General features: G+C 46.5%; 1 protein-coding gene across 5 annotated transcripts in view; it reads left to right on the forward strand.

The window, feature by feature from the left end:
* The window catches only part of LOC117365590 (acyl-CoA dehydrogenase family member 11-like), a 241,193-nt gene that overhangs the window by 36,850 nt on the left and 181,225 nt on the right, over positions 1–23,118 (forward strand). For all 5 annotated transcript variants that reach the window (XM_033956127.1, XM_033956129.1, XM_033956125.1 and 2 more), the window contains exon 2: positions 21,844–22,135. In XM_033956127.1, the coding sequence (XP_033812018.1) occupies positions 21,872–22,135 (264 nt within the window). In that variant the 5' untranslated portion in view covers positions 21,844–21,871. The remainder of the gene's footprint in view (positions 1–21,843; positions 22,136–23,118) is intronic.

Here is a 23,118-nt window from a genome sequence, read left to right on the forward strand (position 1 = left end):
ATTCAGTGGTGCCCAATATCAAAGTGTAATAAGTTTGTTGCTATTTGTCTCTACCTGTGTTGAAATCCTCTGTTTAGTCTGTATGAATTTATTGTAAATCTGATAAGTTCCCCCTGCTCTAACAAGGGTTTTCTTACTTGTAAATTGCCTTGAACTTACGTAGGTATAGTGCAGGGGTAGGCAATTTCAGTCCTCGAGAGCTGGAGCCAGGTCAGGTTTTCAGGCTATCCACAATAAATATGCATGAGATAGATTTGCATCTCAAGGAGTCAGTGCATGCAAATCCATCTCATACATATTCATGGTGGAGATCCTGAAAACCTGACCTGGCTCCGGCTCTCGAGGACCGGAATTTCCTACTCCTGGTATAGTGCAGCGGTCTGAAACTCAAACCCTCTGCAGGGTCACATTTTAGATTTGTAGGTACTTGGAGGAACGCAGAAAAAATTGTTAATGTCTTATTAAAGAAATGACAATTTTGAAGTAAAACTCGTTATCCCAGGACAAGCAGGCAGCATATTCTCACAAATGGGTGACGTCACCGACGGAGCCCCGCAGCGGACAGCCTCGAAAGCAAACTTGCTTGAAGATCTTCGAACTTTCGAGTGCTGCACCGCGCATGCGCGCGTACCTTCCCGCCCGAACTAGGAGGCGCATCTCCTGTGAGGATCCTCAGTTTGTTATTTTCCGCGGAGCCAAGAAAACGTTTTTTCTTCAGCTCTGCAGCAAAATATGCCTTCTATTCACTGTGGCTATTTCTTTTCTTTTTAAAAGTTCAGTCGATATGTATCTTTTCTTTTCTGTAAAAAAAAATATATATACTTGTATTTTCTACTGTTCCTTTCATCCGGTCGGTGAGCCTTGGGCCTAGGCCCAACCGCTCACTTCGTTCGACACGGACTTTATTTTTTCTATATCCCGGTCTCTTACCAGGTTCAAGCGCTGTCGTCAGTGTAATCGGGTGATTTCTGTCACCGATCCTCACTGTCATTGGTTGCAGTGTTTGGGTTCGGTCCATTCACCCGAAGACTGTCACCGCTGTTTCACTCTTACACTTCGAGCTTTTCGTCAAAGGTGTGCCCAATTTCGACAACTTTTTGGCAAGATGGAACAACCTTCGGACAAGACCTCAGCTGCGGCCCTGGTCTCGAAGGCCTCGTCCTTGGCTTCAGCTGGAGCTTCGGTCTCGAAGGCCTTGACCGCGACCTCCACTCCTGCACCGGGTTTGACGCCCTTGAAGGTCTCGACAGTGACCTCGGTGAAGACGTCCTCGGTGGGTAAGTCTCCTGTGTGTCTTTCAGGTGCTGTACCTAAGAAGCCACCAAAGTTCTCCTTGCGCCCTCCATCTAAGCGTGCCTCCAAGATAAGGAAATACTCACCTTCGAGGTCGCCCTCTTTGGAGCGCACTGCTGCTACGAGGTCAGATCCTTCTGTCTCGGTGCTAGTGCTCGAGGACATGCTCAAGTCCATCTTGACCACTCAGATATCCTCCATCGTGGCTCAACTGCTTCCAACTTCGACTCTGCCTCGGATAGACCAGCCTGAGACCCAACCAGATCCTCCAGTCCTCGCATCTCGAGGCAGGTCTCGTGCTTCGAAGCGGTTGTCCTTCAGTGATTCTTCACCTGAGTTGCATCGTTTGAAGCACCGCTCGAAGCATTCGAGGCATCTTGCTTCCAAGCTTCGTCGTGAGTCCTCTGTACTGCATTCTTCTCTGGATACCGAGACTTCTCTGTCTCGCTCTTCCACCTCGAAGCACAGGTCTCGACTGCACTCTGCCTCAACCCGAAGTCCATCCAAGTTGAGGACTCGAGGACTCCTCCTTCGAAGCTGGCTCGCCGGGACTCTTCTCCTCCTGTTTCGACTCATTCTGTGCCTCGCACTCTGGGTACTTCTCCATTGCGGAGCCTGAAGTGAAAACATTCTATGACTCCACCTCACAGTGCAGCTTCTGTGACCATACATCTCGAGTCTGAACCTGTCGCTCAATACTCTAGGGAGACTTCTCCTTCCTACTCGGTGGCTCCGAAGTCTCGTAGTCCTTCTCCTGATGAAGCCTCTGATTCCAGGTCAACTACCTTTGCCAAGTTTGTGTTTGATATGGGACAAGCTCTCAAACTGGACCTCCATTCAGACTTCTGAATATTTGGCAGACATGGAACTTCCTCATCCACCTAAGAGTCTTTGAGATTGCCTAAGACTCCAGTTCTCAAACTCATTCCATCACTGCTATCCCATCTAAGTTGGAATCCCGTTATCGCACTGTTCCCTGTAAGGGATTTGAGAAGTCCCAACTCTCATCAGTCCTTGGTGGTGGAATCATCTTTGAAGAAAGCCCATCCTTCCAAGATCTATGCTGCAGTCCCTCCAGGCAGGGAGGGTCGTACTATGGATAAGTTTGGTCGCCGTTTATATCAAAATTCGATGATGGCAAATCGGATTCTTTTTTTTTTTTTTTAATTATTTATTTCTATATTCAGGATTCTTAACTATAATTACATTTTCACCAATTATTTCAACCATTTTCTCAAATTGTTGCCTTCCTTTTATCCGGATGTTTCCAAGACATGTCTTTCTGAGTTCAAGCAAATTATCAAGACTCTTTCTCAGTTGAGACTCTTCATGTTGCAAGCCTCATATGATGCTTTTGAATTGTCTTCCCGAGTCTCTGCCTTTGATATAGCCATGCGTAGACTGGCATGGCTACGTATTGTTGACATGGATCCCAATCTCCAGGATCGTTTGGCAAACCTACCTTGTCAAGAGAATGAGTTATTTGATGACTCTATTGAAGCAGCTACTAAGCGTCTCTTAGAACATGAACGCTCTTTTGTTTCATTCGCCCTAAACCCAAGACTACACCAGCTAGGGCGTATAAACAAACTCCACGTCGTTACCCTCAGAAAACGACTCCTGCTTTTTCCAGGCCTCCACCTCGTCGTTACCCTCAGAAAACGACTCCTGCTTTTTCCAGCCTCCACCTTGCCGTCCTCAGCAGCAACAATGTCAACAGAAGTCACAAACTCCTGCTGCCACCAAGCCAGCTCAATCTTTGTGACGTTCTCAGCTGGAGCATTCCAATCTCCCTCTTTCAGAATTCTCCTCTTCCCATAGGGGGTCGCCTGTCCACTTTTTATCATCAGTGGGAGCTCATCACCTCAGATCTCTGGGTTCTTACCATCTTACGAGAGGGATACTCTCTTCGCTTGCTTCAGGTATCTCCAGATCACCCTCCAAGAGAGTGTCCTTCCAATCAGTCGCAACTTCCCCTTCTTCACGAAGCCCGAGCTCTTCTTCGCCTTTGAGCTGTCGAGGAGATTCCTCTTTCCCAGCGGAACTTGGGGTTCTATTCCCGCTACTTTCTAGTTCCAAAGAAGACGGGGGATTTGCGACCTATTCTGGACCTCAGAGCTCTCAACAAATTCCTAGTCAAAGAGAAGTTTCGGATGCTCTCTTTGACGACCTTGTATTCCCTGATGGATCAGGGAGATTGGATGTGCTTGCTAGATCTCAAGGAGGCTTATACTCATATCCCCATTCATCCAGCCTTTCGCAAGTACCTCAGATTCAAAGTGGGGAATCTTTATCTGCAGTACAGGGTTCTTCCTTTCGGCTTGGCCTCATCCCCCAGGGTATTCACAAAATGTCTGGTGGTGGTAGCTGCAGCTCTTCGCACCTAAGGTCTTCAAGTATTTCCATACCTAGACGACTGGCTCATCAAGGCCCCCTCTCTTCCAGGGGTTATTGTAGTGACCCAACAGACTATTCTATTTCTCTAAAGTCTGGGGTTCCAGATAAACTTTCCAAAGTCTCAGTTAACTCCATCTCAATCTCTCCAGTTCATTAGGGCAACTCTGAACACTGTCCTCCTGAGAGCATACCTTCCACAGCCACGTCAGGATACCCTCTTTCGACTTTGTCATCAGGTCTCTCGTCTTCCATCCATTTCGGCACGGCAAATGATGGTTTTGCTTGGTCACATGGCTTCTACAGTTCATGTGACTCCTTTTGCCAGACTTCATCTTCGCATTCCTCAGTGGACCCTGGCATTACAATGGCAACAAGCCACGGATCCACCATATCAACAAATTACAATAACTCCTTTATTGCAGAAGTTTCTCCGTTGGTGGATGCTCTCTTCCAATCTTTCCAGAGGTTTCCGTTCCACAATCTTCCTCATCAGAAGGTTCTCACAACCGATTCGTCCGCCTACGCCTGGGGAGCCCATGTCGATGGTCTCCGTACTCAGGGTCTATGGACTTCAACAGACCGTCAGTGTCATATCAATCTGTTGGAACTCAGAGTGATCTATGCTCTCAAAGCTTTTCAGCATCTCCTCCACGACATGGTGGTTCTTGTTCGGACAAACAACCAAGTGGCCATGTATTATGTCAACAAACAGGGAGGTACAGGATCTCACTCCCTCTGTCAGGAAGCTCTGAAGCTGTGGCATTGGGCAATTCTTCACAACATCTTCCTCAGAACTATCTACATTCAGAGTCAACGCAACTGTTTAGTGGACAAATTGAGTCGTCTTCTACAGCCTCACGAATAGACACTCAATTCTCCCACACTTCGTCAAATATTTGCCCGCTGGGGGACCCCCAGATAGATCTTTTTGCATCCCCCCTCAACTTCAAACTGCCTCAGTTTTGTTACCGCATTTACACTCCTCAACGTCTCAAGGCAGATGCGTTTCTCCTGGACTGGAGGGCTCAGTTCCTTTATGCCTTTCCTCCATTTCCTCTGATTCTCAGGACTCTAGTCAAACTAAAGTCAGAATACGCTACCATGATTCTGATAGCTCCTCGGTGGCCCAGACAACCATGGTACTCCCTTCTACTTCAACTCGGCACCAGGGAGCCTCTGCTTCTGCCAGTTTTTCCTTCTCTGCTCATTCAGAGTCATGGGTCCTTGCTTCATCCCAATCTGCAGTCTCTACACTTGACAGCTTGGTACCTTTCTACTTAACAGACTCTTCTCAATTTTCTCAGTCTATTCAAGATATTTTACTTGCTTTTAGAAAGCCATCCACTCGTCAATGTTACGGTCAGAAATGGACTAGATTTTCTACTTGGTGTTCCACACGTCAGCTGCAACCAATGTCTTCCTCATTGGCATCTGTTCTGGACTATTTGCTTCATTTGTCACAATCTGTACTTCAATCTACATCTATTCGAGTCCATCTCAGTGCTATTGCTGCTTTTCATCAGCCTCTGGAAGGGAAACCTCTCTGCATATCCCGTGGTTTCCCGCTTTATGAAAGGACTTTTTAATGTTCATCCACCACTTAAACCGCCTCCAGTGGTTTGGGATCAACTGATGAAGCCTCCTTTTGAACCACTTGACAAAGCTCACCTTAAGTATCTCACTTGGAAAGCTATATTCCTGATTGCCCTCACATCTGCTCGAAGAGTCAGTGAGCTATAAGCGTTGGTTGCGGACCCACCTTTCACAGTTTTTCACCATGACAAAGGTGGTCCTCCGTACTCATCCCAAATTCTTACCTAAAGTAGTTTCAGAATTTCACATCAATCAATCTATTGTTCTGCCAGTATTTTTTCCAAAGCCTCATTCTCATCAGGGAGAAGCGGCTCTTCATACTTTGGACTGCAAATGTGCCTTGGCTTTCTACCTCCAACGCACTCAACCTCACAGAACATCTCCTCAACTTTTCAGCTCCTTTGATCCGAATAAGTTGGGATTTGGGACGTCCTATCTCGAAGCGTACCATTTCCAACCGGATGGCTGCTTGCATCTCTTTCTGCTATGCTCAGGCTGGTCTTCCTCTGCAGGGTTGAATGATGGGTCACAAAGCTCGAGCTATGGCGGCATCTGTAGCTTTCCTCAGATCAACTCCTATTGAGGAAATCTGCAAAGCTGCCACTTGGTCCTCGGTTCATACTTTCACTTCTCATTACTGTCTGGATACTTTATCCAGGAGGGATGGCCATTTTGGCCAATCTGTTTTGCAAAATCTTTTTTCTTAAACTGCCAACACTCCCTCCATCCCATTTTGCTTAGCTTGGAGGTCACCCATGTGTGAAAATATGCTGCCTGCTTGTCCTGGGATAAAGCACAGTTACTTACCCTAACAGTTGTTATCCAGGGACAGCAGGCAGATATTCTCACAACCCTTCCACCTCCCCTGGTTGGCTTCTTGGCTAGGTATCTGAACTGAGGATCCTCACAGGAGATGCGCCCCCTAGTTCGGGCGGGAAGGCACGCGCGCATGCGCGGTGCAGCACTTGAAAGTTCGAAGATCTTCAAGCAAGTTTGCTTTCGAGGTTGTCCGTTGTGGGGCTCCGTCGGTGCCTGCTGTCCCTGGATAACAACTATTACGGTAAGTAACTGTGCTTTATCCCAGGACAAACAGGCAGCAAATTCTCACGAATGGGTGATGTCACCGAAAGAGTCCCCATACGGACCACTTTAAAAGTGCATTGCCACTTTAAATCTTTAGAAAGTTTGCGATAGCCCGAACCATGCAAGTGCCTTCCCGCCTGATGTAGGGCGCACAGTCCTTCAGTTTCTTAGTTTCCGTGGAGCTTAGAAGTCGCTCATCAACGTCTGTTGATATTTTTTTGCTGCCTTCCCGCTCTTGCGGTTTTCTTTTATTACTTTTTAGTCATTATTACCCCAGTTTTGTTCCAGACTTCACTCTCCTCTTCGTCTGGCAGCAGATGCTTTTTTCCTCGATTGGATGAGCCTGTTTCTATATGCATTCCCTCCACTTCTCTCATGTTGAGAACCTTATTCAAAGTCAAGAGAGAAGCCGCTGCCATGATTCTCATTGCTCCACGGTGGCCCAGACATTGGTTCTCCCTTCTGCTTCAACTTAGTTCCAGGGAGCCCATACTTCTTCCAATATTTCCTACTCTGCTCACTCAGAATCAGGAATCGCTTCTTCATGCCAACCTGCAATCTCTACACCTAAGAGCTTGGTTTCTCTCGGGCTGAATCCATCTGCCTTCTGACTTTCTCAGCCTGTTCAGATTCTAGATGCATCCAGGAAATAATGGTGTATAATAAAACCTTTATCGCGCATGCACACTTCAAACTTGGTGGGTCCGTGATCAGTGGCACTGTGCATGCCTCAGCTGATTTCCTGCCCCGATCTCCGACGCCGGCCTCAGCTGATATCCTGCCCTGATCTCTGATGCCGGTTCACTTCCTGCCTTATGACTACCTAAATCTGCCGGGGATGCCTCTTCTTCTCACCTCTGGACCAGCAGCGGCAGCAGCCATGGTTTCAACAAGCAGCTGCGGGGCATTTGCTAGGCCGGCACACTTAGATAATGTGATCCGAGCTGCCTAGCAAAAGCCCCCACGCTGCCTGACCTAGCATAGGTGGACAGGGGGAGCAGGGAGAGAAGGGGTACTACTGGACAGGGGGGAGGTAAAAGTAAGGGAGAAAGGCTACTGCTGGACAGGGGGAGCAGGAAGGGGGTGCTGCTGGATGGTGGAAGGTAAAAGGAAGGGAGAAGGGCTACTGCTGGACAGAGGGAGCAGTGAAAGGGTGCTGCTGGATGGGGGAAATTAAAAGGAAGGGAGAAGGGCTACTGCTGGACAGGAGGAGCAGGGAAGCGGTGATGCTGGACAGGGGGAAGGTAAAAGGGAGAAGGGCTACTGCTGGACAGGGGGAGCAGAGAAGGGTTGCTGCTGGACAGGGGGAGGTAAAAGGAAGGGAGAAGGGCTACTGCTGGATAGGGGGAGCAGGGAAGGGGTGCCACTGGACAGGGGGGAGTTAAAAGGAAGGGAGAAGGGGTGCTGCTGGACAGGAGGAGCAGGGAAGTGGTGCTGCTGGACAGGGGGAGAGACGGAAAGAAAGACAGGGGTCCAGACATAAAGAAAGAAAGGGGGCATAGAGAGAGAAAGAAAGACAGACAGACATAAAGAAGAAAAATGCCTAAGTCTACACATTTGTTCTAGCACCCGTTAATGTAACGGGCTAAAAAACTAGTAGTTTATAAATCTTTCCTTAATTGCTTTTGATAATTTCAGCTATACACAGCTGAAAGCAGTGTAACATGCATAAAGTGAAGTTTAGATAGTTTTTCACTTTCTGCATGTTGCACTGCTTTCAGCTGTGTATAGCTGAAATTATCAGAAGCAATTAAGGAAAGATTTATAAACCATGAAGAGTTTTACCTCCTGCAAAATTGTGATTTAGATTCCAAAGTATCAACTGCAAGAGACAAGATTTTGATGTAGTCCTCTAGGCTTTTTTGTACAGGAGAGAATTGATATCTGACTTGTGCCTGGAAAACTTGTGCCTTAAGTATCCGGTGGTTGCGTCCGCAACTACCTTCAGCTCTCACCTCCTCCAGCACCAGACACAACCGCCATGTTACATCAAGCCAGGAGAGGTGCCAAATATCGCAAGAGTTCACGAGATTACATACTGTCACCTGCCGGAGTCTCCAGAAGCTTGCGAAAGACCACCGACAGGTGGCAGCACGACCCTGGCGTGGCTCCCAATGTGGAAGACCTCACTGGTGTCCCAATACTTTGGGCTTCGCAACAATAAAACACAGCGAGCCAAGTCTAAATCAAAACAATGTCCAAAGTTTAATTTGTCTCCAAAACCCCAATGATTAGAAAACCAAAAATCATATAAAGAAGCACTAGCACATAAGCTTCCTTTTTTCTCCAAGAAAAAAAAACCAGATTTTTATCTTGCAAACAGTTCAATGAAAGAACAGCAGTGTTCAGGTTAGGTAAGTTCACAGTCAAGGTTCTAGGGCTTCACCCTGCCCTGAACCACAGTCTCAGTAAGAGCACCCAAAACTAGTCCCATAAGAAGTTCTCAAGAATCCTCTTGAGTCCTGGACTTTCAATCCAAAAATCCGGATTCTTCACCAGGCACTTACATTTCACATTGCAAAGTAAACTTTAATCGTGAAAAGAAAAAAAAAATAAAGCCTTGCTGCAGGCTCTTGTTATTCCAGCAATAATCAGTTTTCAGTCTTTCCCACTGTTGGGCCACAGAATTGCTGGTTCCCCTTTTATTACTTAGCTTTAAACAAGCTCCCTTTGAATCCCAACCCTCAGATCTTCGGGGCTCCTACCCCAATTCTGTAAGTCCTTGGAACTTAGATAGCTAACAGGGAAAGTGCTTCACAAGCCAGAAAACTTTCTTCAGTTTCTCTGGGCTTTTGTACAGCTGGAGTGCAGCAACGTAATCAAGCTGGTGCAGCACTGCTCTGAGCTTGGCTTTACACACCAAACAAAAATAGTTTCTATCAATCTTCACCACTATATTATTATACACTTCCGTACCTGCAGTACTTAGTGAGAAGCTGCCAAGCTCACATCCATGGCTTCCTCGATGTCAGCTTCGGGCATTGTCCATTCATCCGTGTCCATATTTTTTGGAATACCCAGCTGCTCTGCTGGCTCCTGAGTAATGGAATCCTCACACTCCATGGGTTCTTGAGCGAGGTCTGGCCTTTGCCTGGCCCGGAGAACCTTCCCTGCCAGGTCCTCGTGTGCAGCCTCTCTTACTGCCTTGGAGAGCTGCTTAAGAGTCTTTGGGCCACACCCTGTACTAGGTGTGTGTGTGCCTGGCTTTCGTGCTCTTGGGCTCCCCCCCAGGTTGCTGGGCAGAATACCATTGGGAGCCTGATTAAACCTCTTAGTGTAGCTGGGGTTTTTACTGGGCCGTGGAGCTAACTTGTATTCTGGCTCCTGATCAGGTTCAGATGGCTCAGGATAGGCAGCTCTGCTTTCAGTATCCCCTGCCTGTTCATTCTTGATCACTCCCTGGTCTCGGGCACAGTGTTTAGGCTGGGGTTTCCCTTGGACATGACCGTCTCGGGGAGCGGAAATGTCACATACCCCCTCCCTTAAAGTCTGCCTAGTCTGAGGCTTCTGTTTCTGCTGGGATGTCTCATACATTCTAGAAAGAACATCTACGTTCCTGGCCTATGGACTACTCTGAATCTAAAGGTTTGTAGAGCTAAATACCAGCGTGTTAACCTGGCGTTATTATTGCGCATAGTATGTAGCCACTTAAGAGCGGCATGGTCAGTGACCAACGTGAACTCGCGTTCCTCTAGATAATGCCCCAGGGTTTCCATAGCCCACTTTGCCGCTAGGCACTCAAGTTCCACTGTCGCATAATTTTTCTCATTCGGATGGAGCTTCCGACTGAGATATAACAGAGGGTGTTCAATTCCCTGAGCCTCCTGGCTAAGAACAGCGCCCACACCACTACCAGAGGCGTCCATTTGGAGAATTAAGGGTTTCTTAAAATCTATGGCGGACAATACCGGGTGGGCGCACAGACTTTCTTTAAGATCCTCAAGGGCCTCCCTACCTCTGGGTTCCCACTGTAATCTATCGGGTTTCTCCTTCTTCAGCATGTCTGTAAGGGGACCTGCTCGGGAGGCGAAGAATGGAATGAACCTCCTATAGTAACCGATGAGTCCTAAAAAAACTCTCAACTGTTTCTTGGAGGTAGGTTGTGGGTAGGATCTGATGCATTGGACTTTGTCCACCAAGGGTCTTATCTGCCCCCGCCCCACCACATAGCCTAGATACTTCACCTCCTTTTGCCCCAGGAAGCATTTCTTCGGATTAATGGTAAATCCTGCCTTTCTTAATGACCTAAGAACCGCTGCTACCTGCTCCAAGTGCTCCTGCCACGACGGGGAATAAATCACAATATCATCAAGATACGCTTCTGCGTATTCATGGTGTTCGCGTAGGACTTCATTAATTCCGCGTTGGCAAGTAGCAGCAGCGCCATGAAGTCCAAATGGCATTCGCGTGAACTGGTACAAACCCTTGGGAGTACTGAAAGCGGTCTTGGGCTTGGCTGTATCAGTGAGAGGAATCTGCCAATAACCTTTCGTGAGGTCAAGTGTTGTGAGAAATTGAGCTTGCCCCAGACGATCTAATAGCTCATCTACTCTAGGCATAGGGAAAGCGTCAAACTTGGATACTTCATTAAGTTGACGGAAATCAATGCAAAAACGAGGGGTACCGTCCGCTTTGGGCACTATCACTAATGGGCTACACCACGGGCTAGTGGAGGGCTCAATTACCCCTAGAGTTAGCATTTCCTCAACTAGATGTTGGACTAGTCTCTTTTTCTCTTCCGATAACCGGTAAGGCTTAACCCGTACAACTTTGCCCGGGTCTGTCACTATATCGTGGGTCACCACGTGCGTGTGTCTGGGTATCACGGAGAAGACATCCTCAAAGCTATTCACTAGCTCCTTCAGCTGTTGTTTCTGCCCCGGGTCCAATTCAGATCCTAAATTGACCTCCTCTTTCTGTTCTAACTCTGTCACCTGGGGTCCTAAATCATCCTCCTGGCTCTCTTGAGCGAGCAAGGACAACACTTCCCAATCCCTCCAGGGTTTCAAAAGGTTAATGTGATAGGTTTGTTTTCTCCCTTTATCGTCGACCCTATAATCTACCTCATTTATCTGTTCAATGACAGTGGCCGGACCCTTCCACTGGGCTAAGAATTTGTGAGGATCAGAGGGAATAAGAATCAACACCCACTTGTTCTCCCACTTGTAACTGTCTGCTTTTGGCTTTCCGGTCATAATACACTTTCTGTTTCTGTTGACTCCACTCTAGATTCTCTTTGCCCAGTTTGGCCACCCGTGCCAATCTGTTCCTTAAACGGGCGAGATAAGAAACTATGTCCTCTTCCGTCTCCGTGAGGGTTCCCCATCCCTCCTTTATCATGTCCAAGATCCCTCTCGGACGTCTCCCAAAGAGCATCTCGAAGGGGCTTACTCCTAAGGAGTCCTGAATTCTCTCTCTAGCTGCAAATAGTACTAGGGGAATGAATAAGTCCCAATCTCTCATTTCCCCTTTCAGCACTTTCTTAAGCATCTGCTTTAGTGTTTGATTGAACCGCTCCACCACCCCGTTTGCTTGTGGGTGATAGGCCGAGGTTCTAATATGCCTAATTTTAAACCCTTGCCAAAACTGTTCCATGTCTTTGGACATAAAGTTACTTCCCTGGTCGGTCAAGACCTCCCGTGGAAATCCCATAGTACAGAATATTCCCATCAGCTCTTTCATTATAGCCGTCGATGTAGTCTTACGCAAGGGAAATGCCCACGGAAAACGGGTAGCTATATCTATCACTACCAGTATAAAGCTGAAACCCCGAGGTGTTCGCTTCAACGGGCCTACTATGTCAATAGCCAATCTTGACAAAGGTTCCTCAATCCTGGGTAAGGGAATGAGCGGAACCTTAGGTGGTTTGTTTAGGGATAACCTCTGACATTCAGGACAAGATTTACAGAAATCAGTGATATCTTGTATGACCCCTGGCCAAAAGAACCTCTGTGTTACCTGTCTTTGGGTAGCCTCGGCTCCCTTATGAGCCGCTAAAGGATGATCATGCGCCGCTTGCATAACCATTTTCCGGAACCCCAGGGGTACCATTAGCTGCTCCCTCCTTCCCGCAGGGCCTTCTCCTGGGCTTTCCCTGTATAATAGGCCCTTCTTTATTCTAAAGGTAATTACACCTTTTTGAGGAGCAGAGGCCTGTTGCCAAGCTTCCTGCAATGAGCAGTCTGCTCTCTGCTCCACGGTAAAGGTCGGGAAGGTTTCCCTCACTTCCTGAGGCAGCCACGGTACATCCTTATCTTGGGCTACTTGTCTCTGGGTCTGGCTCCTCTCTTGCCGCTCCCTCCTTCTCTTAGCTCTAGAACTACGAGCTTGCTTTAAAGTATATTTTTGGAAGGCTTCTCCTTCGAAAGGGAAGATCCTCCCTAACTCTTCTTCTGGCTCCTCTGCCGGTGGTCCCTGAGAGCGGGTATTAACCATGCCCTGTTTCTCCTTCAGGTAATTGCCTAAACCTGCCCAATCTCGCCCTAATATAAGGTTGAAAGGGGCTTCGGGTACTAACGCTATAGGTACATGGTACACCTTGTTTCTATGTAGCAGGGTTGTAGGCCTAAGGGAATATCGGGCTTTATCTCCATGGATACACCTGATTGAAACTGTTCTTGTCTCTGCTTTTAGCTTCTCGTTGGGAAAGAGCTTTCTCCAAAACCCGGTGGCCATCATGGACTGATCTGCTCCAGTATCTAATAGGGCCATGGTTTCTTGTCCTCCCACCGAAACACATACCATATACCCTCTTTCAGACCCTTTACTACACCCTTGTGAGGCCACATAATCCCTTTTCTCTCGGCATTTCTGCTGAATGTGCCCCTGCTTCCCACATTTGAAGCAACGGAGACCCCCATCCTGACCTGTTCTCCTAGGAGTACTGGGCATCGCTTTCTTTTGGGGAGACTTCCGGGAGTCCAGTGACTTGGACCCTGGAGTCTGTTCTCTCCATGTCTCCCCTTTACTTAGCCTATCAGATTTCCTCTCCTCAAAAGAGCTCTGAGCGTCCATAAACGCTTCAGCCGCCTCTACTACCTCCGGTAAGGTCTGACAGCCTTTCTTGCGGATCCATCCCCTCAAATCTTTGGGGACTGCTTCGAGCACCTGCTCTTTTACCACCTCTGTAAAGAGGGCTCTAGGATCCGCCAGATGAGGTTGTAACCACCTTTCCGCTAATTTTGACAGCCTTTGTACTAGAGCTTTGGGTCTTTCTCTAGGTAGCAACTGTGTCGCTCTAAATTTTTGGCGGTAGTGTTCAAATGTGTATCCTAGATAATCTAGAATATGTGTTTTTACTGTGGCATAATTATTGGCTTGCTCAGGGTTGAGTGTCTGAAAGGCAGATAAGGTTTCTCCGGCCAGGCAAGCCCACTGTTCAGGGGGCCATCCGGCTGCTGTTGCTATATGCTCAAATGTGTTCAAAAACTCATCAGGAGTGTCCCCGGGAGCAATCTTACACAAATTCAACGTGTTCAATAAATTCTGTCCTACCATGGGCTGCGCTGGTGGATTCGGCGGACTCGTTGGGCCCGGATTGATCACCGTTGCATGGAGCATCTGAGTCCAGGCTTTGGTCTGTTCCCCCATAGCCATTAATATCTCATCGTGTTGCCGCCTAGCGGCTTGCTGTCCAGAATGCCACATCTCCTGGTTCGCCTTTATCAGATTTTGTAAATCCTCAGATTGTCGACGTCTTTCTCCAGCCAACACCGCCAGGAATTGCTGTGGATCCATCTTACGACCTGTGCAAATAAACAAACACAAAAAGAAAACCCAAGTGCGGTCTCACAAGAGAGAGTAAAGATATCCCTCTTTTCTTAACCCCGAGCAGTATCTTAACTGATACTTCTCGTATCCTCGTCAGCCCCCTTTCTAGGTACTCTTTACCTGAGGTACTGACGAGTCTGCGCCTTTGGTTAATAGGCCTCCTTGGCCTCCAGTCGTTCTGGCTGCTCTCACACGTCCTGCTTCCCACGGGCGCTGATCCACACTGGCTCTGGTCTGGTCCGGGCTGTTATATTTCCGGTTGCTGAACTTCCCGAATCTTCCTTCTGGTCTGGTCCTTCCGGTAGCCCCTCAGCAGCAAAGTCCTGTGTGCCTCTCTCAGCGTTGTCCCGGATCACAGGTAATCTCCACAAGAATATAAAGCAAAAAAAAAAAACAAATTTTTTTTTTTTTCCAAAACAAGTTATGACTTGGAATCACCAGTAGGGTGCGCTATATCCCACTTCTGACACCATTTTGTCATCTGCCGGGGTCTCCAGAAGCTTGCGAAAGACCACCGACAGGTGGCAGCACGACCCTGGCGTGGTTCCCAATGTGGAAGACCTCACTGATGTCCCAATACTTTGGGTTTCGCAACAATAAAACACAGCGAGCCAAGTCAAAATCAAAACAATGTCCAAAGTTTAATTTGTCTCCAAAACCCCAATGATTAGAAAACCAAAAATCATATAAAGAAGCACTAGCACATACGCTTCCTTTTTTCTCCAAGAAAAAAAAAACCAGATTTTTATCTTGCAAACAGTTCAATGAAAGAACAGCAGTGTTCAGGTTAGGTAAGTTCACAGTCAAGGTTCTAGGGCTTCACCCTGCCCTGAACCACAGTCTCAGTAAGAGCACCCAAAACTAGTCCCATAAGAAGTACTAGGTGTGTGTGTGTGTGCCTGGCTTTCGTGCTCTTGGGCTCCCCCCCAGGTTGCTGGGCAGAATACCATTGGGAGCCTAATTAAACCTCTTAGTGTAGCTGGGGTTTTTACTGGGCCGTGGAGCTAACTTGTATTCTGGCTCTTGATCAGGTTCAGATGGCTCAGGATAGGCAGCTCTGCTTTCAGTATCCCCTGCCTGTTCATTCTTGATCACTCCCTGGTCTCGGGCACAGGGTTTAGGCTGGGGTTTCCCTCGGACATGACCGTCTCGGGGAGCGGAAATGTCACAATACACACGCACAAACTGCATTGCCTCCAATGGTTACCTTACATTCTGGAATGTTGCCTGCCTCACTACTGTAACCTCGCACAAGCGTTTTCCTGCATCTACACGATTGTCCTCTCCACCTCACAATCACGTACAAACACAGGAAAGCACTTGCGTGAGGTTACAGAAGTGAGGCGGGCAACGTTCCATAAAAATGGTAACATACCGAGGGCTCAATATAGTACCTGGCGGGATGCATGTGGCCTGCGGGCCGAGAGTTTGAGACCACTGGTATAGTGTGATTCATAAATATTAGATTAGAAAGCAAAGTTGCTTACCTGTAACATGGGTTCTCCAGAGATGACAGGAGCATTCAGCCACACCTACACTCCCTCCTTCCCCACTCATCCATAGTTATATCTTACTGCTAGCTAGGGCCTAACCTGAGAGGGCTAGGGAGCAGCTATGGATAGCACCAGTTCTGCAAATGCCCAGTAAGCCAAAAGCTTACTTTATCTTGCGGAGAGCACTGACACACAAGATCAGTCTAAGGCAGTGGTCTCAAACTCAAACCCTCTGCGGGGCCACATTTTGGATTTGTAGGTACTTGGAGAGCCACAGAAAAAATAGTTAATGTCTTATTAAAGAAATGACAATTTTGCATGAGGTAAAACTCTTTATAGTTTATATATCTTTCCTTTAACAATTAAAAGGAAAGATATATAAACTATAAAGAGTTTTACCTCATGCAAAATTGTCATTTCTTTAATAAGACATTAACTGTTTTTTCTGCGGCCCTCCAAGTACTCTATTTTTTCTGCAGCCCTCACATTTAAAGTTTAATATCTTTTCTTTCTCCAAACTGGCACATTTCAATCACTATATTGAAAATAAAATCATTTTTCCTACCTTTGTTGTCTGGTGACTTTATTTTTCTGTGCTTTCAACTATGTTTCCAGGGCCTTCTTGTCCTTTGACTGTTTTTCTCTCCGTCTTCACTTTCTGCCTTGCATCCATCTTTGGCATTAATTTAATGTTCAAATTTTCTGCTTTCTTTTCAAAATCTACGTTTCCATGTCTTACCTTCCCTTCCTATCTTTCTCTTCTTCCATCCTATTTCCATGGTATGGCATCTCTTTTCTTCCTTTCTCTCCCTCCCTCCCTCCTTCCTTCCTTTCCCCTGGTCTGGCATCTGTCTCCTTCCCTTCCCCCATGCCCTGGCATCTCTCCCTCCCCCTCCATGGTCTGATATCTCCTTTCCTTCCCTCCCTCCCATGAACTTGGCTTCTTCTCTTGTTCCTCTCCTCTCTCCTTCCTTCCCTCTCTTTCCTCAATTGGGTGCAGCAGCAACAGAAGCAGTATTTCCCTTCCCCCATTTCCTGTGCAGGAGAGGCATTTCTCTTCCCCTTTCCCTCCCTCTCCCTTTCCCTGTAAAGCAGCAGCAGCATTTCCCTAGGGTCCCCCTTTCCTATGTAGCAGAAGCATTTCTCTTTCCCCTCACCTTCAGTTCTCTTCCTTGTGGAGCAGCTGCGTGTCTGGCCGGCTCGTTCCGTTCAAAGCCGCTTAGTATATGCCACTCGGGGCTGGGTTCTCAAACCTTACCATGCCCTAACGTTGATCGCTAAACTGGTTCCAATCAGTTTAGCATACCAGTATTTTACCAGCTGATATCAGAATGGCTCACTATGGTCTTTTCTGAACTTCCTAGCAGTCTCTGATTTTGCCATGCAAATGTAGTACAATGAGGTTATTAATATTAAAATGGTAATAAAATGGGCTATTTAAATGAGCATTCCATGCAATTCTCTTATTACCGGGTAATTTCTTAACCTCAAGCCACATTTGCAGACAGAATTTTCTGGCAGGGTCTGAGATGTCAAAGCCTTACTTTATAGTTGGTGCCTGAGTGCTAATTGGCACTGTCAGAAAAGTAAGGCTTGAAAAGTCAGATGACCCCTCCCCCATTTAAAAAAATTGAATTTGAATGACGACAGGAGGGATGGCCACTCCCTCCCGCTGCCAGGGTCTCCTGCCCCTGACGCTCCCGGCAGGAGATGGCCACTCTCTTCCTGCTCCCCCAACCCTCCAAGGATGCACTGGGGAGGGAAAGACCCACCATTTTGAAGAGGTGGGCCTGCCAGTGGGAGTAGGCATTCCTCTGGCCAGCCTTTGTTGTAGAGGGGCAGGGGACCTCAGTGGGAAGGGAGTGGGCATCGCTTCTGCTGAGGGTGAGCGCCGCTGGCGGCGGGAGGGTATAGGTGTCCTTCCTGCTGGGAGTGTTGGGGGGATCAGGTGGTGGGAAGAAGTGGACATCTTTCCTGTTGGGGGGGAGCATGCTTCCTCTTGGGAGTGTTGGGGGGGATCTGGTAAAGGGAGGGAGGGAATATGCAAACCTGTTGGGGTGGTCAGGGACCCCTGGCAGTGGGAGGGCGTATGCATCTTTGCTTCTGGGAGGGGGGAGTCCATGGCGATGGGAGGAAGTAGGCATTCTTCCTGCTGGTGGTACTGAGAGACCCCGATGGCGGAAGTGGAAGGGAGTGGGCATTCCTCCTGCCGAACCTGTATAGGGTATGGGTGCCTGGGCAGTGGCAGACAAGGAGGGTGTCGGCGAAAGGTGGAAACACTTCCCTTTGCTGGTCAATCAGCTAAGCTGGCAAGACTCAGGGAGACCTGTAGCTCAGTTGATCAGGGCAGGGAGAGCAGCCTTGACAGAAGGGAGCTGTGCTTAGTGATTGCTCTTCTGAATAAGTGCCAGGCCCAGTTTCTCCCGCTCTTTACTAGCAATTCTCCGCACAAATACTGTGCATATAATTTGTATACTATTATGCTGAGAATTGCCTGTAAAATAAAAATAGCTCCCATTACAGTCACAACACCAACTCACTGGATTTTACCAGCGGGTTTTGAGAATCTGACCCTCAACTTTGCCTACTTATCTGCTGGTATTAACTTTTCTGTTTTTTTTCTGCCACCGACTTTCATGCCATACCTTTATAGTCACTGAAGGCACTGGACTAATCGGATCTCAGGCTCTGCCCTGTATAATATAGTCCGAAGGGATGGTTTTATCTAGTAAGGTTTAAGTTGCAAGTTTATTAAAATTTTAGATTGAATGCCTATTATAGATTCTAGGCAATGTATATAAAAAAATGGCAATATAATTATAATCTTAAAAACATTAAAAACATGAGACATGAACAATAACAGACTCATAAATACATGTGGAATCAAAAGAGGGGGGAAGTGGGAGTAGACATTTATCCTCTGAATGATCAGGTTATTCTGCACATCAGTGTTGCTGCTTCTTCAGCCCCACCTGCTTAGAAGTGATTGATAGTAGAGAATGACATGGAGACAAATTTTTACCTGTCCACAAAGGAACGCAATTTCCACGTCAGCTTTGTCGTTGTCCCTGCCCCTACCCCATTCCTGTAAGCTCTGCCTTAACCGCTGAAGCCTCAAACACTTATGATTTTAAAGCGTTTGAGGCTTGTGCAGATGCGGACGGAGCTTAAGCATTGGTAAAATGAGGCATTATGACATCACAATCCAAGCTCTAGAATATTGCTACTTAATGATTTTAAAGCGTTTGAGGCTTTTGCATAGGAGGGTGGAGCTTAGGCATTGGTGGAATGAGGAATTATGACATCACAATCTGAGCTCTAGAATGTTAAGAACAAGAATTGCCGCTGCTGGGTCAGACCCGTGGTCCATCGTGTCCAGCAGTCCGCTCTCGCAGCGGCCCCTAGGTCAAAGACCAGTACCTTAAATGAGACCAGCGCTACCTGCATATGTTCAGTTCAGCAGGAACTTGTCTAACTTTATCTTGAATCCCTGCAGGGTGTTTTCCCCTATAACAGCTTTCGGAAGAACGTTCCAGTTTTCCACCACTCTCTGGGTGAAGAAGAACTTCCTTACGTTTGTACGAAATGTATCCCCTTTTAATTTTAGAGTGCCCTCTCGTTCTCCCTACCTTGGAGAGGGTGAACAACCTGTCCTTATCTACTAAGTCTATCCCCTTCAGTACCTTGAATGTTTCGATCATGTCCCCTCTCAATCTCCTCTGTTCGAGGGAAAAGAGGCCCAGTTTCTCTAATCTTGCGCTGTATGGCAGCTCCTCCAACCCCTTAACCATCTTAGTCGCTCTTCTCTGGACTCTTTCGAGTAGTACTGTGTCCTTCTTCATGTACGGTGACCAGTGCTGGACGCAGTACTCCAGGTAAGGGCGCACCATGGCCCGATACAGTGGCATAATAACTTCTCTGATGTGTTTGTGATCCCCTTCTTAATCATTCATAGCATTCTGTTCGCCCTTTTCGCTGCCGCGCATTGCGCGGACAGCTTCATCGACTTCTCGACCAGTAACTTCCAAGTCTCTTTCCTGGGGGGGGGGGGGGTCTCCGAGTACCGCACCAGACATCCTGTATTCGTGTATAGGATTTTTGTTACCAACATGCATCACCTTACACTTATCCACGTTAAACCTCATTTGCCATGTCGTGGCCCATTTTTTGAGCGTGTTTATGTCCCGTTGCAGGTCTTCGCAATCCTTCTGCGTCTTCACTACTCTGAATAGCTTCGTATCCGCAAATTTAATCACCTTGCTTTGTCGTACCAATTTCCAAGTCATTTATAAATATGTTGAAGAGCACAGGTCCAAGCACCGTACCCTGCGGCACTCCAGTCCCAATATTGTCCATTTACCCCCACTCTCTGTTTCCCAGCCGCCAACCAGTTTATCCACATGAGTATTTCACCCTCGATTCCATGTCTCGCAATCTTTTGAAGTAGTCGTTCATGCGGGACCTTGTCGAACGCCTTCTGAAAATCCAGATATACAATGTCAACCAGGTCGCTCTTGTGTATCTGCTTGTTTACTCCCGCGAAGAAGTGCAGCAAGTTCATCAAGCAAGATCTTCCTTTGCTGAAGCCGTGCTGGCTGGTCCTCATCAGATGCGGTCCTTTATCAGCGCCTCTACCATCTTTCCCGGTACTGAGGTCAGACTCACCTGTCTGTAGTTTCCCGGATCTCCCCCTCGAACCTTTCTTGAAGATCGGCGTAACATTCGCCATTTTCCAGTCTTCCAGAATCCTTCCCGATTTGATCGACAGACTGGCTATTAGTTGAAGCAATGCAGCTATAGCCCCTTTCAGTTCCTTGATTACCCTCGGATGGATGCCATCCGGTCCCAGAGATTTATTGTTTTTAAGCCTATCAATCTGCCTGCATACCTCTTCTAGACTGACTGCCAAGTAGTGCCAACCCTGTCAGTTTCCCATCTTCGTTTCCTATGTATAGCCTGTCAGCTTCCGGTATGTTGTGTATATCCTCTTTGGTAAATACAGACGCAAAAAATGGCTTTGTCCTCCATTAGCATTCCCTTTATTCCATGGTCATCCAACAGCCCCACCGCTTCCTTCGCGGGTCGTTTCCCCTTAATATAGCGAAAGAACGGCTCGAAGTTTTTTGCCTCTTTGGCTATTTTTTCCTCGTAGTCTCTTTTGGCCCCTCTTACCGCCTTATGGCACCTGCTTTGATGTTGCTACTTATGATTTTAAAGCGTTTGAGGCTTGTGCAGATGAGGACGGAGCTTGCAGGAATGGGGCAGGGACAGGAAAAGAACTTGCTGGAATGGAAAATTTAGTTCCCGTGGGGACAGGGAAAATTGTATCTTTGTGTCATTCTCTAATTGATATTTTTTATTTTTGCAGACATCTGCAATTAGACTCAGTTTCACTCTTAACTTCAAACAAAGCCACAAGTTTCATGTCCTAAGGGGCGGTGTTTCTTACTTCTGAGTACTGTCTTCCAGTGATAGGCCTTTACGTTCATTCCTCCCCCTTGTCACAGAGGAGCCCTGGATTTCTGCTTTTTTTTAATTCTATGTATGCAGTTGATTGTACCTCTGTCATTTCTCAATAGCCAGCAAGCAAACTATCCTTTCCTTTTGACTTTGTTCATTCCAAAATGGATGCTGTTCACAGTGACCTGTTGTCCACAGGCTTGGGGTAAATGCCACAGCCTGGAATGTTCTATTTGCTCTGTTCCATTGAGCCCCAAATGGGATGACATTATAATCCTTTCTATATGTAATTCCAATAACATAAAAACAGTAATACACAGATATATAAACTAGACTTGTGCCTGCTTTTTAAGAGGAAATCTATAACCATAAGATAAAAGAAAATATCTACAGATAATTTTCATTTGTTTTGAAATGGCACAAAACAGCCCCCTGTGTTGTATTTTTCATGTACTTGTAATGTCAAAATGAGTGAATATTGCTACTGATAAAACCAGTGTTTCATATTTGAAGGAAAGGCCTGTATGGTCTCAAAAGTTCATGAATTGCATCTTGAAAAGGTGTGGTAATCTATTAATATTTGTACTGTATTTTTTCCAGGAGTTGTCCGATTACTAGAATGCTATTTGTTTTAGGGAAAGATGAGGTAGAAAATCTCATATGTAATATATAATATCCATAAAGCTGTAACTTTGTAAAAGTATGCATACAAAAACAACTGTCAATTAACCCTATGTTTTATTTCATCTTTTAGATTTAGGTGTCTGTATTTCTTGCAGAGGATGTACATTCCCTACAGTAGACGCCCTAAACACTGTGGATGGCCGCAACAGTATCAATCACCATGTTATATGGCTACTTTAAGTGCTAGTGCAACACTGGCTAAGGGATCAGAAAAAGAAGACAAAGCCATCTTGGAGGAGTTAGAAGTACCTTTTTCCAAGACCGCTGTGGGGACATTTTTTCAAGATCACCCAAAGCTTGGAAACCAGTATTTGGAGGATGTCTTTCTCCAGGGATATCTAAAAAGACACTTGCCCCCTAAGGTCTGTTATATTTTTTTGTGTATGAACATGTAACGTCTAATAATTGATCAGCTGCGAATGGTCATAGGCCCTTGCCCCCTCAAGAATTTAGAAATTGGGCATACATAAATGCTTCTTAAAATAAAGAAACTCCTGAGGGAACAAAGCAGGTTTGCTAGCTAAAACCCAAACCTTTAATAGTCTGTGCCTTGGTCAAATAAAAGATTCCTTTCCCTGGCTTAAATAGTTTATTTTTCTTACACTGGTACTATTCAGTGAGAATTGTCTGTAAATTTTCAAATGTGAAATTTCCCTCTAATTCTTCTAGTTAGCTAGTTATTGCTAGACTCTAGCTAGTTTCATTGGAATATGAATGTGTACCCTCATAAATGTCTTTGAGGCTTTCCTTTCAGTAACAAAATCCTCATATTCCATGAGCCACTCCCCTCTTGGCCAGCCCCATACCTGGAGACTGGACACTCAATAAATTATAGGACAGGTTTCAGAATTTTCTATTTCAGTATAAAAGGTCTCAGTCTCTATGGAGTGATAGATTCTTCTGCACCTTTGACTATCCTGATCAGTCATATGAACAAAAATTGTTCCAATAGTAGACCTCCTATGACAAAAAGGCTAAATGACATGATAGGACACAACAGGCTAACATGGTAACAATCACAAATGTGACTCCCCCAATTAGAAGTCTGCAAGAGGTCCTCCCAAGGCCTGAAAACCATCCAATAAAGGTATCCCAGCAATTTCTTGATATTATACCCTTAGAATCCTTGGCAGACAATTTCACTTATTTTTATTTTCTGTATGACTCCTCTGTGTGATCTGTTAGTAATAATTCCACAGCATTGATTGTTGGATGTGGGGAAAATGAGACCTCTTTAGATGGAATGCTGGTGTTGGATCTGATGGCCAAGAGGTCAATGCCAAGATTTCCAGATTCTTCAGCAGAAGAAAGGAATGCAGTGTAGTGGCCTTGGAAGCTCTGCTTC

This window comes from Geotrypetes seraphini, chromosome 8, assembly GCF_902459505.1.
Source record: "Geotrypetes seraphini chromosome 8, aGeoSer1.1, whole genome shotgun sequence".
NCBI lineage: Eukaryota > Metazoa > Chordata > Amphibia > Gymnophiona > Dermophiidae > Geotrypetes > Geotrypetes seraphini.